Source organism: Schistocerca cancellata, chromosome 6, assembly GCF_023864275.1.
Source record: "Schistocerca cancellata isolate TAMUIC-IGC-003103 chromosome 6, iqSchCanc2.1, whole genome shotgun sequence".
In the NCBI taxonomy this organism is placed as follows: Eukaryota; Metazoa; Arthropoda; class Insecta; order Orthoptera; family Acrididae; genus Schistocerca; species Schistocerca cancellata.
The window spans coordinates 106,222,834-106,241,375 of NC_064631.1; the positions used below are offsets into that span (position 1 = coordinate 106,222,834).

General features: G+C 43.6%; 1 protein-coding gene across 2 annotated transcripts in view; it reads right to left on the minus strand.

Moving 5' to 3' along the window:
* Positions 1–14,415: 14,415 nt before the first annotated feature.
* The window catches only part of LOC126190971 (snurportin-1), a 110,569-nt gene continuing 106,442 nt past the window's right edge, over positions 14,416–18,542 (minus strand). For both annotated transcript variants that reach the window (XM_049931640.1, XM_049931639.1), the window contains one exon: positions 14,416–14,632. In XM_049931640.1, the coding sequence (XP_049787597.1) occupies positions 14,470–14,632 (163 nt within the window). In that variant the 3' untranslated portion in view covers positions 14,416–14,469. The remainder of the gene's footprint in view (positions 14,633–18,542) is intronic.

Genomic DNA, 18,542 nt, shown 5'->3' on the forward strand with positions numbered 1-18,542 from the left:
TTTAAAAAGGTAAAAGACATATTTCAGTGTAATAGCTTTGTTGTACAACAGCTGAAGTGCTGTTACTGATAAAAGTATACACCCTGTCCTTTCTTAAATATTACACAATGCTGAACGACAGCTACACTGCATTAAACTACTGTACTTTTTTATAGTCACTGTCAATACTTGTTGCTACTGACCATTAGATACTTTGTGAAGTTTACACAGAGAAAAAAAGCATACGTGAAATTTGTATAGAGAAAACTATTATTTTACTGCAGCACAAAGGAGAACAACCAAACTATAAACTGTCAGTCTTAAAGGCATACAGAGCTTAAATCAGCAAGAAAGTCACACTAAAGAAAGCAGGAGACAGATAGCTGAAAGGTGAAGATACTTTGTGTATTCATTTAAATGGAAAAAAAATCAGTAGACACTGACATTTTCACAGTGACACACTCAACACAGAGATTAATGATACATACAGACCAAAAAAGAAGCAAAGAAAACAATAAACAGCAAACAGAGATCTTACTCTTAAGAGGTAATTAATACAGAAATGTAATTTACAACAAGTCTGTACCAAGTCGGGCACAATCAAACAATGGAAAATCCAGGATGGAATGTAACAATATTATGAAAAGGGTAGTTGCTACTCACCATCTAGTATAGATGTTGAGTTGCAGGTAAGCACAACAACAAGAGTGTCAGAAAGCGAGCTTTCAGCCAACAATGCCTTTGTCGAAAATAGACAACATACACACACATATTCATGCAGAACAAGTGACCAGTCTCTGGCCGCTGTGTGTGTGTGTGTGTGTGTGTGTGTGTGTGTGTGTGTGTGTGTGTGTGTGGTTTTGGGGCACAAAAACAATAAGGTCATACACAACTATGTCAGAACCATAGAACATGAAGATGAAAAAGGAGGTAAAAGCAACTACACGTTAAGCCCAATCGACGGAAGGAAAGAAAACTGAAGACTTTCTCTTGGGGAAAGGACTATAAAGACAACAGAGGTCCTGAGTTAAAGATTAAATGTCCTTTGCCATATTGCTATAATGGATAAAAAGTAAAATGCGGTGAACAGCCCGTGTGTCATTCGGTAAACAGCCGACAGTTCATATGGCAAACATGAATTAGAATGTAAATGGTTAAAAATGGGCATTCCGTAAGTAAACTGTGAACCATCAAAAGTTGAGAACAATGAGCACAACGTGGTGGGGGATCACTACTAAACAAAACCTAGCTAAAATGATCCCCTTGTGGTGAAAGGGCTGAGATGAGGTTGTTCAAGCTGCTGGGAGAAGTTCAGTTCCCCAGACCTTGTGCCCATGAAGGGAGGAACAGTGGTGGTGCCAAAATGACACTATCTGTGGACAGATGGCAACACAGAGGACATTACAGGGAATGGCAGAACTATCAAGCTGAGGTACAAATACTGCAGCCTTGGCAGCAGCGTCAGCGGCTTCATTTGCCATCTGACTGATGTGAGCAGGGACCCACTTAAACACAGTGGCTCCTTCAAGAGTGAGCAAGTGAAAGCTTTCTCAGACCCATTGCACTAAGGGATGGATGGTGTACAGTACACACAGGCTCCGAAGGGCACAGAGAGTCAGAGCAGATGACGCAATTCAAAAGCCCGTATTGCCAAATATACTACATGGCCTGACACAGGGTGAAGAGCTCTGCAGTAAATACTGAACAGTGTTCTGGAAGCCAAAACCAAAAATGGTTGGTGCCAATGACAAAGGCACACCCAACACCACAGTCAGTCTGAACGCCATCGGTGTACACAAAAGTACTTTTACAAAGTTCCATGAGAAGATTAGGAAACTTATGGCGATAGAGCGAGTCTGGAGTAGTACTCTTAGGTAGCAAATGAAGTCCAAGGTGAACATGGGCCATCACATGAAGCCAAGGCGTTGAAGGGTTCACAACTACTGGGAAAGAGGCAAGTAACATGAAATTAAGCTGCCAGAGCAGTAGCCGAAAGAGAACTCATGAGGTAACAGAGAAGAGGGATGTGCTCCATGCTGGCGATCAAAGGAGTCCTTGAAGAAGGAGTCCTTGAAGAAGGAGGCATAGGATGGGTGACCAGGCACGGCAAACAAATGGTATGCATATCTGCTGAGGAGAAAATCATGGTGGTATGACAGCGGGGATTTAGAGCTTCTACATAGATTAGATTAGATTAGATTAGATTAGATTAGTTTTTCATTCCATAGACTCATGCTGAGGAGATCCTCATGGATGTGCAACATACAGACTCTCAACTGGACTACAGTAAAAGTGCCAATGGCCAAACGGATGCTGTGATGGTGGATAGTATTTTTAGCACAAGATGGACGGATGTGTAGATGCATAAGCAAAACAGCCATACTTTAGTTTTGAATGAACAAGGGATCGTACAAAGGGAGGAGGGTTGTCTGATCCGCTACCCAAGAAGTAGCGCTGAGGACACGTAGGACATTGAGAGACCGGTACAGAGGGTGGCCAGGTGAGACACGTGGGAGGACCGAGAAACTCCAGGAACAAGGCCAAGATGTAAAGATGATGGAAGAAACCAATTGCACCACCAGAAATTCATACAAATGGTTTTGTCAGTGGAAAAGCAACAATCACTGTTGATGCTCCATGAGCAAAGATGATTGAGACAATGCTGAAGACAACGCCCAAGGAGACAAGTCCTCTGAGAACTGCAGTAGATGGCAAAATCGTCAATGAAATGGGAACTGGAGACGCTCAGCAAGAGAGAGGCCATAATAGGGTTAATGGCGATAGCAAACAGGATGACGCTCAGGACAGAACCCCGAGGCACACCATTTTCCTGGATAAGGTGCCCAACAAAGCTGAACCCACATATACCAGGAAAACTATGTCTTTTAAAAATTCCTGAACGAAATGGGGCATGGACTCCGGAACCCCACGTGTAGAGAGTATGGAGGATACCAATCCTCCAGCAGGTGTCGTAGCCTTTCTCTAGATTAAAAAACAGCCACAGTTTGGAATTTATGTCAGAAAACCATTCATGACATGGGTTGACTAAGTGATGAGATGGTGAACTGCAGAACAGCACACTTTAAATCCATCTTGTGTAGTGGTTAGTAAATTGCAAGACTTTAGCCACCTTACCAGCCGGGCATGAATCATACATTCCATCATCTTGCAAACACAGCGTGCGAGAGAAATGGGGCAGTAGCTAGAAGGAAGGTGTTTGTCCTTAACAGACTTGCTATGGATGTAACAGTGGCTTCACGCCAGCATATGGGAAACGTGCCCTCTGTCCAGACGTGATTATATGTATGAAGGAGAAAGTGCTTGCCTGGAAGAGAAAGGTTCTGCAACATCTACAGTGAACATCATCCGACCCTAGGGCAAAGGTTCAGGATTAAGTGAGAGAATGATCTAACTCCCTCATAGTAAAATTGGCATTGTAGCACTCACAATTCTGAGAAGAGTAGGGTATCACCTCAGCCTCCTCCAATCATTTCCGATGGAGAAAGGCAGGGTGACAGTGGGTGAAGTTCGAAATCTCCAGAAACTAGCAGACTAAGGTGTTGGAGATAGCAATATGGTCCACTGTGACCTCATCTGCTATGGTCAGGCTGCTAATTGGGAAATGGATCTTGGTCCCAGAGAGCCATCGGAGGTTGGCCCAGACAATGGGAGAGGGAGTGCTAGTGTTAAAAGAACTAATGAATGAAATCCAGCTAGCTTCTTTGCCATCCTGAAGAATGAGACGACACTGTGCACACAACTGTTTATAACAAATTCAATTTGCCATCTTAGGATGATGGTTAAAAATGCGGAGAGCACATTTCCATGCATGAATTGCATTGCGGCATGTCTCAGTCCACCAACAGATAGGAACATGGCACAAAAGGATTAAGTGCGAGGAATGGAACATTCTGCGACGGTAAGGATAACGTTGGCTAGGTATTCTACCTAGTCATCACAACTGGGGAAAAGCAGTTTGTCGAAGGTTGCCAGGGAGGAATAAAGCCTCCATGTGAATTTTAAAATTTGTTTGAACAATAAAGCCTCCAGTTGGCCTTAGAAAGCTGCCATATGGGTTGCACATAGGTGGGGTAGGATGATGATGAGTTGGGTTGAGGGGGGCACTCAACATCACGGTCATCAGTGCCCTGACAAAAAGTCAACATGTAATCCCATGGGTAGGGACGAAGGCTGTTCCCACAAGCAGAGCAGTTTATAATGTACTAAAGTCTACCGCCCATCCCCACCGGTTTAGGGATGAGGCCTGATAGTTCACAAAATTTCACCACTCTGTTAACACTGGTATCGGTACCTGCGAGGACGGTGGGCAGATCTCCAGCAAGACCAAGTGCTGCCCTATTATCAGTACACAGGACACACGTAGCCACAATATGTTGAACTGAAAGTGGCACTCCACAAACTTCACAGAAAGGTGGATCCTCCTCCCGGAGGAGGAAGCCATGTGTGAAAGGGCTATGCCTGATGCACAGTCTGGTAAGCAAAACCTCCTTCCAGCAGCAAGGCTAACATGAAGTCCGCCACGCTTTTTTGGTCGGTTTGAGCGACCGCAGTTTTTAGTCCGACACCTGCAACCATTCAGTCATGATGCATCTGTCAGAAAATGAGATAATTGCGTGCAGCGGGATGGGACACTGATGGACAGCACCATCCCAACATGCTTCCTTGGCAGCTTTATCAGCCATGTCGTTACCCTGCATCCCAATGTGGGCAGGTACCCAGCAAAAGATAACCTCTTTGCCACGGCGTTGGAGCCACTGTAAGCAATCATGGATGAGCTGAATCAGCGGGTCTACTGGATACACTTGGTGAAGTGCTTGCAGTGCACTAAGAGTCGGAACAGACAAGAAATCTCGTACAGTGATGTCTGTGAACCCTCTCCAGTGCCATTAGAATGCCATATAACTCCGCATCATAATTTGTAAATTGTTCTGGAAGACGCACTTTAGAAACCCTATCACGGAAAACCAGATAACAACTGAGAGCATTCCCCTGCTGGGATCCAACTGTATAAATAATGATCCATCTGTATAAATACTTAAAATAGACGAAAACAAAATTGTAAAAACCATATCTGGAGTACAATTTTTTGGGTACTGCACCAAGCTTAAAATCACTTTGGGCCTCCGAAGACACCAAGACGGCAGTGCGTTACATCCCTGGTTGTGTATTTTCATGCCCGAGAGATCCAGATCCTTGAGGCAGTCCGTAGCATGTATACCAAATGGCTGGGTTGCTTGGGGCCAATTCCTGAACAGTCATTCAAAGACAGATTGAATCACTGAACTAAATGCCAATGACTGGGGTGACACTGAGATTTTCTGCGCCTCTCGAACCAAAAGGATACATTGCCAAATCCAGAGTGGTGGTTCACCAGCCTCTGCACACAGACTCTGTACTGGGCTGGTCCCAAAGGCTCCAGTCGATATCCAAATGCCTGCATGGTGGACAGCATTTAACATCCAGAGGTAGGAAGGACGGGCCGATTCATAGATCACACTGCCATAGTCTAAGTGTGACAACAAATGCCCTATACATCTGTAGGAGGCGGGACCTGTCAGGTCCCCATGTTTTTGCACCAAGGCATTTCAAAATGTTTAACAACCAGAAGTCCTTTGTTTGTAGGTCTTTCATGTGTGGGAGCCATGTTAATTTCGAGTCAAATAATAAACCCAAAAAGCGCACTGTGTCTTGAAAAAGTAAAATACGGTTCCCCATTGTAAGCTCTGGTTGGTTAAAACTCCGATGAGCATGATTAAAATTGACACACACAGTCTTCTCAGGTGAGAACCGAAAACCAGTTGTCTGGGCCCAGGTTTCCAGCCTCCTAATGGTCAGTTGTAGCTGCCTTGTCGTCGTCGTCGTCATCGTAAGATGCCATTGATAGCGATGGCAAAGAATGTGACACTGGCGACACTGCCCTGGGGCACACCATTCTCCTGAACATAGCAATGAGACATGGCATCGCCAATGTGATAACGAAAACGCCTGTCCTTGAGAAAGGATTGGATCAGAAGTGGTAGGCGTCCTCGTAGTTCCCATTAATGAAGTTGGCAAAGGATGTTGCACCTCCAAGTAGTGTCATACGCTTTTTTGAGCTCAAGAAAACACACAAACTAAATGATTTTGGCGTAAGAAGGACTCTTGTATCGCTGTCTCCAGAAGAATTAAGTTGTCAAGAGTGGAATGGTAGCACCTGAAACCACACTGGGAGTGGCTCAGGTAACCTCAGGACTCGAGTAGCCAGATGATGTGGCAGTTGACCATGCGTTCAAGAGTCTTACCCATACAACTAGTAAGGGCGACACTCCGATAACTGTTATGGGTACTACCAGTCCCAAGCTCAGGAACCCTGGGGTCACCAAGCCCGTACTCAGCAAATGAATGCTGAGCCCCTGAGGGGGTTGGGGGGTGGGGGGGGGGGGGAGGAGTCAGCAAATGGATAGCACACGGGAAATGGTTGCTTGAGTATGTGTCAGAGAGAGCGGACCAGTTGAGATGACAGGCAAGTTGGGCAGTGCACAGTGAGAAATCCAAATAGGAATAGGTGTGCGTGGAATCTGAAAGGAAGAAGGGTGCACCAGTGTTAAGGCAGATGAGACTGACTGAGAAGGTCAGGCAAGGGGGCACCTCTCCGATAGTTTCTTGGAGTGCCCCAAAGAAGATGGTACACATTAAAGTCACCAAGCTGCAAAAAGGGGCAAGTGAGTTGCCCAATAAGCTGGAGAATGTCAGTCCACACCAAGTGGCGGAAGGATGTAAATGGTACAAAGGGAAAATATGAAGTGAGAAAGGAAAATGTGGACTGCAACTGGGTATCCAGGGTGGTGATGTACGATGAACAGGGTGTTCAGAGATATAATGTGACTATGAACGTCATACTGGATTCCTGGATGAGCAGCATGACTCCCCCATGACAGGGAATGCCATCCTTGGGGGGGGGGGGGGGGGGTGTCAAAATGGACCAGAAAGAAAATGCAAGAGGTTCAAGCGATTGTGAGGATGCAATTTTCTTTCCTGGAGGCAGATAACATGGGGATGTTGTGATTCCAGTAGCAGTCTTAATTCCTGATGATTGACGGTGCGCACTGGCGACATGGGGGTTGGCTAGGTGAGGGCATCACGCGGCGACACCATTGAAGAGTATCTCCAACTCGGTGAAGGAGAAGACCATTTACCTTTTGTCTGATTTCTTGGAGCCTTTGTGGTTGGCAGTTGATGATTCAGATGTTTGTAGGCTGGAGGGATGAAAAAAGTCTTCTCAGAAGTAATCCTTCTGTCCTTTCCAGCCTGCTGATTGTGTAGCAGGTGATTTCACTGCATGAGGCGAAACTGTAGTGGCTTATTGCACAGCTGTGGGAGAAGGAGACGCAGATGCTACCATGACACTGGGTGATTTTATAACCACACAGCTGAACTTGAGGTCAGATTTCTGTCTGGCCCTGTCCTTTGTGGAGTGAGGTGTAGCAAGAACGGTTCTGTAAATGCAGGATGGTAAAATGCAGGGTTTCTGACTAGCCAACAACTTGCAAGCAACATGATATGGCACCTTCTCCTTCACCTGGATGGCCTCCTTGTGATAAACAGGATAATCTCAGGAGGAGGCTGCATGGTCACCAATGCAAGTGATACAGCAGGGAGGAGGGGGCAGACAATCACCCCAATCACCCTTCTGAGCACTCGTACCACCGGTTACACATTTGGCTGGGTGTTGACAGGACATTCAAGAATGGGTGTAATGATGACACTGGTAGCACTGCATTGGGTTCGGAATTTACAATCAGACCATGACAACTCCACTGCCTGCCCTGATCTCGGATGGAAGCACTACTCTATCAAATGTGAGAAAAAGAGTGCGTGTGGACACTAATGAGGCATCTACCTTTTTCATAGCCCAATGGACTGCACTGACATCCTGGTCAGGGAGGTAAGTCTGGATTCTGCCTTAGTCAGATCTCCAAGCAGCCTAGTGTAAATGACACCACATGAAGAATTCTGCTTTCTATAGGCCTCAACACGAACATGGTAACCATGGAGGAGCAAATTTGCACAAGTAGTAGTTGTGCTTGAGAATCACCAGTAGTCTCCAAAAGCAAAGTGCCACTGCATAAACAAAAGTACAATTTAGGAGGACCAGTAATTGCATCAACACCTTTCTGAATAATAAACAATTCTAACAATAGCAAAGGACTGACCTTCAGTATGCGAAACTGAGGAACTGAGGTGCAGCTGGGAGGGTATTTGAAGGCGGAGGATGGCAAGAGACAAGAGGGTGACTAGATGGGCGCAGGGGGGGGGGGGGGGGGGGGCGCGGGAGAGGGCGGCACGGGAGAGGGCGGCGTGGGAGAGGGAAATCATTTCTGTCATAGGTATTGAATGATAATTTGTATGCTGTAAGACCATTGTGTGAAGCTGATAACTGAATTTCTTCAGGGACTTACAAATATTTACAGTCCCATACTGATATATTTAATCCTAACAGCAATAATTAGGATAGATACTACTCATCACATAGAAGAGGCACTGGTACTCAGGCCTAGTTCTTTTGAAAAGACCTTTAGGCAGCTTATATCTATATGTGGTGAGTAGCAGTCTGTCCTAATTCATGTTGTTATTCCATTCTGGACTTTCTATTTAATTCTAATGGTATATGTGGTTAATAATAAAAGTGAATTTAGGATGAACTGTGAAATTCATAACCAAAATATTTTAATTCCTACTTGGGCTGTTTGTACTGGTGTAAGAATCTACAGCAGGTAGCCCGGAATACATCCGGCAAGAAATCAGATATCCACAGACCTTCTGAAAACAGATAAAAAGATTGCCTTATTAGCCACTCCTCTTACCAATTATCAAAATTTTACAGGTAACATTAATATTCATATTCAGCAGGTTTTAACTTTACCAGTTTATAGAAAGCTAATAGTCATCTGTGTAAAGTCCTTAAATGCTTAGTATGAAGGACTAGATAAAAATAGCTGTTGAGTAGTGGACTATTGGTGGCTTTGTTCAAAGTGGCTACTTTCCTCCTAACATATATACACGGCTATTACAAATGATTGAAGCGATTTCATTAATTCACTGTAGCTCCATTCATTGACATATGGTCATGACACACTACAGATACGTAGAAAAACTCATAAAGTTTTGTTCGGCTGAAGCCGCACTTCAGGTTTCTGCTGTCAGAGCGCTCGAGAGCGCAGTGAGACAAAATGGCAACAGGAGCCGAGAAAGCGTATGTCGTGCTTGAAATGCACTCACATCAGTCAGTCATAACAGTGCAACGACACTTCAGGACGAAGTTCAACAAAGATCCACCAACTGCTAACTCCATTCGGCAATGGTATGCGCAGTTTAAAGCTTCTGGATGCCTCTGTAAGGGGAAGTCAACGGGTCGGCCTGCAGTGAGCGAAGAAACGGTTGAACGCGTGCGGGCAAGTTTCACGCGTAGCCCGCGGAAAATTGGCTCATGCCACAACTGGAGACCGACAGCGCCGACTTCATCTTTCAACAGGATGGTGCTCCACCGCACTTCCATCATGGTGTTCGGCATTTCTTAAACAGGAGATTGGAAAACCGATGGATCGGTCGTGGTGGAGATCATGATCAGCAATTCATGTCATGGCCTCCACGCTCTCCCGACTTAACCCCACGCCATTTCTTTCTGTGGGGTTATGTGAAAGATTCAGTGTTTAAACCTCCTCTACCAAGAAACGTGCCAGAACTGCGAGCTCACATCAACGATGCTTTCGAACTCATTGATGGGGACATGCTGCGCCGAGTGTGGGAGGAACTTGATTATCGGCTTGATGTCTGCCGAATCACTAAAGGGGCACATATCGAACATTTGTGAGTGCCTAAAAAAACTTTTGAGTTTTTGTATGTGTGTGCAAAGCATTTTGAAAATATCTCAAATAATAAAGTTATTGTAGAGCTGTGAAATCGCTTCAATCATTTGTAATAACCCTGTATATAGCACTGTAAAAATAATTCTCAGAGTTATCAGTGTAGGTAGATTAATTAGTTAATTTCTTGTTGTTATATTACAGAACTTGCCTGTAATGACATCTTGTGCCTGTTAATGTGTAACCTGACATGCATTCAACACTGCTGAAGGCTCCCCTTCCATGGTGAAATTCACAGGACATAATGTGAATGAATATCATCATCATCATCATCTCTCTCTCTCTCTCTCTATCTCGTGTGTGTGTGTGTGTGTGTGTGTGTGTGTGTGTGTGTGTGTGTGTGTGTGTGTTGCCACATCTCCTTCAGAACCACTACATTGATTTCAATCAAACTTGGTATGCATACTACTTATTGTCTGGGAAGAAGTACTGTGGGGGTAAGAACCATCCCCAATTAGAGTCAAGGTGAAAATGGGGTGAAACAGGATATACAGGGTGGTCGGATATTCCCATTATGAACTTCTAGGACATGTAGAGGGTAGTAAGTACAGAACATTTTGAATAGGAACCCATGTCCAGAATCTTATCGTTTCCATTCTATGACAGTTTCAATTCAGATGTGTACCTCATCATCCTCTGCTTAGAGCAAGAGAAACGTCTCAGAGTTCCATGTCCTGGTCTACTACTTGTAGGGTTGCATGACGAGCCTAATTTATGAGACACCTGTAGAGACAGAGGAAGATCTGCTGGTATGAGTTCTGGCTGCTGCACAAGATGTTGAAGAGACATAAGGTGGGATGGAGAGAGAGTACCAGAACGTACTTTGGAGGTACAATGTGTGTAACAACGTTGGTGGTTACCACATGGAGCCACTGTTGTAATGCATCGGTACGTTCCGGCTGGTGCCGTAGATGCTGGGTTCTTGTAATTGTCGAATAATGTAAACCACAAGGTGTAAGCTGTAACGCAAATGCTTAAGTAACAACAGAACGAGTCAGTATTATTTTCAAATGGATTGCAACAATTGTACTGGGTCACACCTAAGTACATTCCCCACATATCTACATCTACATCTACATCCATACTCCGCAAGCCAACTGACTGTGTGTGGCGGAGGGTACCCTGATTACCTCTCTCGGTTCTCCCTCCTATTCCAGTCTCGTATTGTTCATGGAAAGAAGGATTGTCGGTATGCTTCTGTGTGGGCTCTAATCTCTCTGATTTTATCCTCATGGTCTCTTCACGAGATATACGTAGGAGGGAGCAATATACTGCTTGACTCTTCAGTTCATTTTATACACGATTCTCACGCAGTGCCACTGACGTGTTGCTGTTAAGTGCCAACTGCTGGCCAGTTTTTGCACTCGTTTTTGGGTTCGATAAAACCCATGTCATTTCGGGCATGTGTGTCGATTTTTACCTCCCTACCTATGTTATTCCGCCAACTAGTTTTCAAATGTTGACGGACTTTTATGTCACCCTGTATGGTGTAGAATTTACATCTACATCCATATTCCGCAAGCCACCTGACGGTGTGTGGCGGAGGGTACCTTGAGTACCTCTATCGGTTTCTCCCTTCTATTCCAGTCTCCTATTGTTCGTGGAAAGGATTGTCGGTATGCCTCTGTGTGGGCTCTAATCTGTGATTTTATCCTCATGGTCTCTTCGCGAGATATATGTAGGAGGGAGCAATATACTGCTTGACTCCTCGGTGAAGGTATGTTCTCGAAACTTCAACAAAAGCCCGTACTGAGCTACTGAGCGTCCCTCCTGCAGAGTCTTCCACTGGAGTTTATCATCTCCGTAACGCTTTCGCGATTACTAAATGATCCTGTAACGAAGTGCGCTGCTCTCCATTGGATCTTCTCTATCTCTTCTATCAACCCTATCTGGTACGGATCCCACACAGCTGAGCAGTTTTCAAGCAGTGGGCGAACAAGTGTACTGTAACCTACTTCCTTTGTTTTTGGATTGCATTTCCTTAGGATTTTTCCAGTGAATCTCAGTCTGGCATCTGCTTTACCGACGATCAACTTTATATGATCATTCCATTTTAAATCACTCCTAATGCGTACTCCCAGATAATTTATGGAATTAACTGCTCCTAGTTGCTGACCTGCTATATTGCAGCTAAATGATAAGGGATCTTTCTTTCTATGTATTCACAGCACATTCCCTGCACCATGCGTAAATTCACTGCAGATCCTCCTGCATTTCATTATAATTTTCCATTGTTACAACCTCTCTATACACCACAGCATCATCTGCAAAAAGCCTCAGTGAACTTCCGATGTCATCCACAAGGTCATTTATGTATATTGTGAATAGCCACGGTCCTATGACACTCCCCTGCGGCACACCTGAAATCACTCTTACTTCGGAAGACTTCTTTCCATTGAGAATGACATGCTGTGTTCTGTTATCTAGGAACTCTTCAATCCAATCACACAATTGGTCTGATAGTCCATATGCTCTTACTTTGTTCATTAAATGACTGTGGGGAACTGTATCGAACGCCTTGCGGAAGTCAAGAAACACGGCATCTACCTGTGAACCCGTGTATATGGCCCTCTGAGTCTCGTGGACGAATAGCGCGAGCTGGGTTTCACACGATCGTCTTTTTCGAAACCCATGCGGATTCCTATAGAGTAGATTTCTAGTCTCCAGAAAAGTCATTATACTCTAACATAATGCGTGTTCCAAAATTCTACAACTGATCGATGTTAGAGATATAGGTCTATAGTTCTGCACATCTCTTCGACGTCCCTTCTTGAAAATGGGGATGACCTGTGCCCTTTTCCAATCCTTTGGAACGCTACGCTCTTCTAGAGACCTACGGTACACCGCTGCAAGAAGGCGGGCAAGTTCCTTCGCGTACTCTGTGTAAAATCGAACTGGTATCCCATCAGGTCCAGAGGCCTTTCCTCTTTTGAGCGATTTTAATTGTTTCTCTATCCCTCTGTCGTCTATTTCGATATCTACCATTTTGTCATCTGTGCGATAATCTAGAGAAGGAACTACAGTGCAGTCTTCCTCTATGAAACAGCTTTGGAAAATGACATTTAGTATTTCGGCCTTTAGTCTGTCATCCTCTGTTTCAGTACCATTTTGGTCACAAAGTGTCTGGACATTTTGTTTTGATCCACCTACCACTTTGACATAAGACCAAAATTTCTTAGGATTTTCTGCCAAGGTGTGGACGAGATAATCATTTGCACAGAAACTGTCGTAGAACGGAAACAATACTATATTCTGGACATGGGTTCCTATTCAGAATTTTATGAGGGGATCTGAATATTTGCAAATGACTGATCTTCTCAACAGATCTAAAACAGTTTGCTAGATTCAGCTGACTTCTCTGATCATTCTTACTGCACATAGAAGTCATTTCTGAATAAACCAGAATGTAATAAGGCACATTTGTTAATCAATTATTATCAAGTGAACTACTGTTTGTCTTGTTCATTCACATTGTTATGGCATTTCGCATGTCATTTGTTTATTGACGTAACAAAAAGTGAAAGGTTATCAATCTCTTCATCCTATATAAATTGTACAAAGGAATAATCCTCAGAAGGATACAAAAGGCAAATCCTGGGAAGCCTGACGTTAAGTGAAATAGAATAACCCAATAGTTAAAAACTGAGGAGAAGCAGAAAGGGAGTGAGGGAGAAATGCGGGCGAACTGCTCTGCCTAGAATGCAGTTGGAGCTTCCCAGAGCATCGTATGCAGTGGGAGATGCACTACATCCCATGAGCACCACCTCACCATCCATTACCCCAAGACAACAAGTAGCACAGACAAGATGATAAAATTTTAGGAAAAATAAAACATTAAATAAAAATGGCAAACATAAAATAACAAGGTAAATAAGATGGGAAGGTTAGGGGCCAGGCCAGGCCAGGCCAGACCACCGAGCAATGGCCACCATGTTCCCCTGGGCCAGAGCAGGCAAGGGGTACCCCACCCCTCCAATCCCTCAGGTGGCCAATGAAGTCAAAGTGCCCCACCTCACAGTGATGAGTAGGAAGTACTTTATGGATGAAACTTAAAACAAGATCAGTCACTTTGGTGTCATCTGATAGTACCACAGTAGTGTCAGGAAGGCTAGATGATCACCACAAAGCAGCCAAACATGTTTCAGATGAAATTCTCACTCTGCTGTGGAGTGTGCACTGATATGAAATTTTCTGGCAGATTAAAACTATGTGGCTGACCGAGACTAACTTGGGACACCCAGGTTTGGAGCTTCATCCAGCCACAGGAAGTTTCGTGTTCAGAAAATCTACACCAAACTAGGCACCAGTATCATTCAATACACCCAGTCCTTCAAAGTAATTATGTATTCATGGTCTGTACTGACTTAGAAGATGCAAAGATTACAAACAAGTGTCAGTGTCTACGAAGTCAGTGGTTTGATTGTTGGTATCATGAAACTAGGGATTTAATGTAAATGTTAATCTACAAACTGACTCAGAGAAAGAGAGTAAGTGTAATCAGTAAAACGACAAATCTAGAAATAAATAAGCACTCTTTACTCAGCTTATAACATACAAAAACTTGAACTCAAGACTGAGGTGAATCAGGAGATACATCATCAATACTGATATCAATCACAGATAATTCATCAGAAATATCACATTCAAACTCAGTTGCATCTGGTTCTTTTACATCATGTGCAGCAGTCGTGGGTGAGCCATCACTTAAGCATTCTGTCTCCATTTTTACACTGCAAAATAATTTCATCATTATTAACAAGTAATAACAGGTAACACAATACAAACCATTAAAATTCATTACGAGTTAAATATCAAAAAACACACAGACACACATACAAATTTTCAACTTTGTCCTATCTGATGTAACACAAGCAAATTGATGCTTCATGAACTAAGTATCTGGTGAGGCATGTAACTGGATAAGGTAGAGAACAACAGTTTTCATTGTATTTCATCTGTACTTTTATGTGGGACTGTAGATGAGTGATTACTGATCAGTTGCCAAAACAGGATAAGATGAACAACCAGAGTAGGTTCCCACACCCAAACTTCAAGTTTACCAAATTGCCAACTGATTTGCTTGAAGAAAATTATATCCATGAGAATTAGAAAAAAAAGAGGGATGCACCTAGGTGTTACAAGGAATAAAAAAACATGCCAAAAATTGCAGAGCAGAAATCAAAGAACACAGTTTAATGCATCACCTATAACTGAAATTATAAAACCATAATGATGAGCTGTAGACAACCGATATGTCAGAGCTGTTGGCTTTAAATTGCTAAGAAATAAGGGGTAACAAACATGTTGAGGAATATACATAAGAAAGAGCAAGTAAAAACTGTACAAAAATATTATAAATAATTGTTGTGGGCTAGAAAAATTAACTTTATTGCAACATAGGAACTAAACTGTAGCTCATACAACTCCATTCAATAGAATATTCAACAACGGAATTAAACATATATAAAACAAAGAGAAAATATAAGTCAGCAACTGCACTAAATGTCATCTCTAAAATTAGTAATTACTTGCATGTAGCATTACACTTAACTCTCCCTTAGTGTTAATGATATTATTCTGTTTAATCAGACATGTCGTCCAGACCAGGTAACAACAAGTCTTGCACAGGTTACTGGCGGTACTTTAGAGGCGGCCTTCAACGTCCATGGCAGCTGATCTGTTATGGAGGTATAGCAGATGGAGTATTAGTCGAGTTTGTGTTATCTGTAGACAAGTCTGAACTAGTATAGGGTACACGGGAAGCTAGTTTGAGCCTGTCGGTGGTGATAGTGGTTGGCATATCCATCACATCGACTTTGAGAATGTCTTGTCCTCTGTACTTATGTCATGGTAACATCCAGCGCAGGGTGGCTGCAGTGGCTTGCATACTGCCTCAAGCTGTATGAAGACATGATGGCACTCCTGTAGCTCATAAAAACACAAGGACAATGGGTCAGCTGATCCCTTTGAACAAGGGGGCATAGTTGCCAGATTTGTGTATATAGCTTTTGTACAAAATCTGACGGGTTAATGCAGTTATCTGGCACATTTGTAAAAAAACTCACCAGGCAGTTTTATTAGCTGGCTATAAAAAAGTTCTGCACTCATGGCTTTCAGATCTTTCAAGAATGCACAGAGACCATTCACAACAGTTTTGACGTTAATGTCGGCGATCCAGGACATGTTGGTCCAAAATGTAAAATGACTAATAGCTGTAAATCAGTAGTTGTATCCTCCTGACGGTGGGACAGGAGTTTCGAAGTCTACATGGACAGGCCCAAATCTACAAATTGGAGGAAGGAATGTGCCAAGAGGTGACCTGATGTGCTGGCCAACTTTATTCCGTTGACAGATCATGCAATGTCGCACATATTGCTTGCAATCTTTGTCCATGTTTGGCCAAATAAAAGCTTGATTCCCCATGTTGGTAGTGGCTTATACTCAAGAGTATGACATGTTATGCAAAGAGGTGATTGCCTGTTGGTGAAAATCAAAAGACACAAATGGCTGAGATTTGTTAATGGCAATGTCGCAATACAGCAGCACAGCTGACAGTGACAACCTAATATGGCGGAGTTGAAGGCCTGATGGTTGTGTCAACAAATTTTTTAGCTTACTATCCGATTGCTGCAATGCGGCAAGAGCTTCAAAATCAACTGCATCAGTGATCGCTTCGATCTGAGAGAGTGTGTCAGCTGACATATTCAGTTCTCCTGCAACATCAACAATATTGATAGTGAACTGTCCGATACAGTGGAGATGTCGCAGCTGACATGGTGATGCTTTCTCTGGATGCTGGTGGAAAGCATATGTTAATGACTTGTGATCAAAGCAAACTGCTGTCCATGAATTTGTATCTATGCCTCCCTTTCTTCCCTTCAAAGGTGAAGTAGTTATGGATTAGGATGTATGTGGCCAGGTGTACAAGGAATGAGGTGGTGGGGGCTTTGGCAAAGGTAGCGTTCAAATTATGACAAGGCCATGGGCACGGGCATGGCCGATGTTTGTGTATAAGAAGGTTGCGTCAACAGTAATGAGAGAGAGCCGGTGCAGGAAGTGGTTGGTTCTAGATAACTAGTTGCAGATGTTGGACAGTAAGGGATAAGATTGTTTTTGTAGGGGGAACTCTAACTGGCCACAATGTGGCACCCAGGATTGCTAGGTTTTTGGATTTTTGGGAGCATGTAGAAGGTGGGAGTGCAGGCTGTTGTTGGGGTAATCAGGAAATGGATTCAGGGGAGAGGTTCTGGGAATGGCCTATGGATTTCAGCAGAGATTGAAGGTTCTGTTGGACTTCTAGGATGGGGTCACTTTGGCACAGCTTGTAGGTGGAGGCGTCTGACAACTGGCACAGGCCTTCTACCAGTTATTAACTCCCGTTCATCACAGTAGTCGTGGAACCTTCATCTGCCTGGAGGATGATCAGGTCGGGATCTGTTTTTACATCATATAGGGCAGTCCTTTCTTCTACTGAAAGGTTGTTCTTAGGGAGGGACCTGGTGAAGGATGGTGAGGCCAGGTTGGAAGTTTGGAATTCCTGGAAGGTGACCAGGGGATGGTTTAGCACGAGTTTGGGAGGGTCAGGTTGGATGATGGTACAAATTATGACAGGCAGGGTTTGATGTTAGGACTGGATTGGCTTTGGTTTGGTTGGTGGCAAAGAAGTGTTTACAGTGTAGGTGAGTGAGAGAAGGAGAGTAGGTCCTTCACAAGTTCAACGTGGTTAAACCTGGGAGTAGGGCTGAAGGTGAGCCCTTGGATAGGACAAACTTCTGTGGGGCTGAAGACTTTTACGGCAAGGTTAACAACAGTGTTCTGGGAATCTATTGGTTCTGGATTTCATGCAGTCTTGGTATACGGTTTTGGAGGATGTGGTAGGTAAAAAAGGTCAGTCAGAGAAGGTCTGAGTGCTATGAGAAGATGACGTGGAGGAACATTGCGAGTACAGTTGGGTTGGATATTAGTGTCCCAAGACGAGAGTAGGATTTCAGCAGGCTGGATAAATTGTGGAGGTGGTGTCTGGAATGTTTTTCTAGGTGTTGGATTTTAATTTGGGTGATGACATTTAGACAGTGGGGATTGAATTGAACACTACCTCTCCCAATGTCCTGCAGATTCCAAATCCACCAATTTATTCCTTGTTCACCAGACCAACTGCATCCTAAACCATAACTACTTCACCTTTGAAGGGAAGATATACAAACAAATTCGTGACACAGTCATGGGCACCCACAGTGCACCCTCCTATGCCAACCTCCTCATAGGCCACCTAGAGGGGGGGGCGTGATGATGTTGCAAGGGGGACGCGGGTGGAGTTAGCAGTATAAACCTGATATTTCTTTTTAATATTGATATTTTAATAAAAATGAATGTGCAGGTATTAATGATAGATTATAGTGCTAAATGCAATCGTTTGGCGTCCCACTTCCTGCAATCCTATCCCAATAACCTATCCTACAACATACAGCTTTTGAAGATCACGTTTAGAATGTCATGTTTAGAATGTCACACACAGAAACTCTCAAAATTATGAAGGCGATATGTGTTAATTCTAATATATCAGATTTGTAAACAACTTACTTCTGACAATTGGAAAACAGAAAAGTCAGGTATTAATTATTCCTTACATTTGTACATATG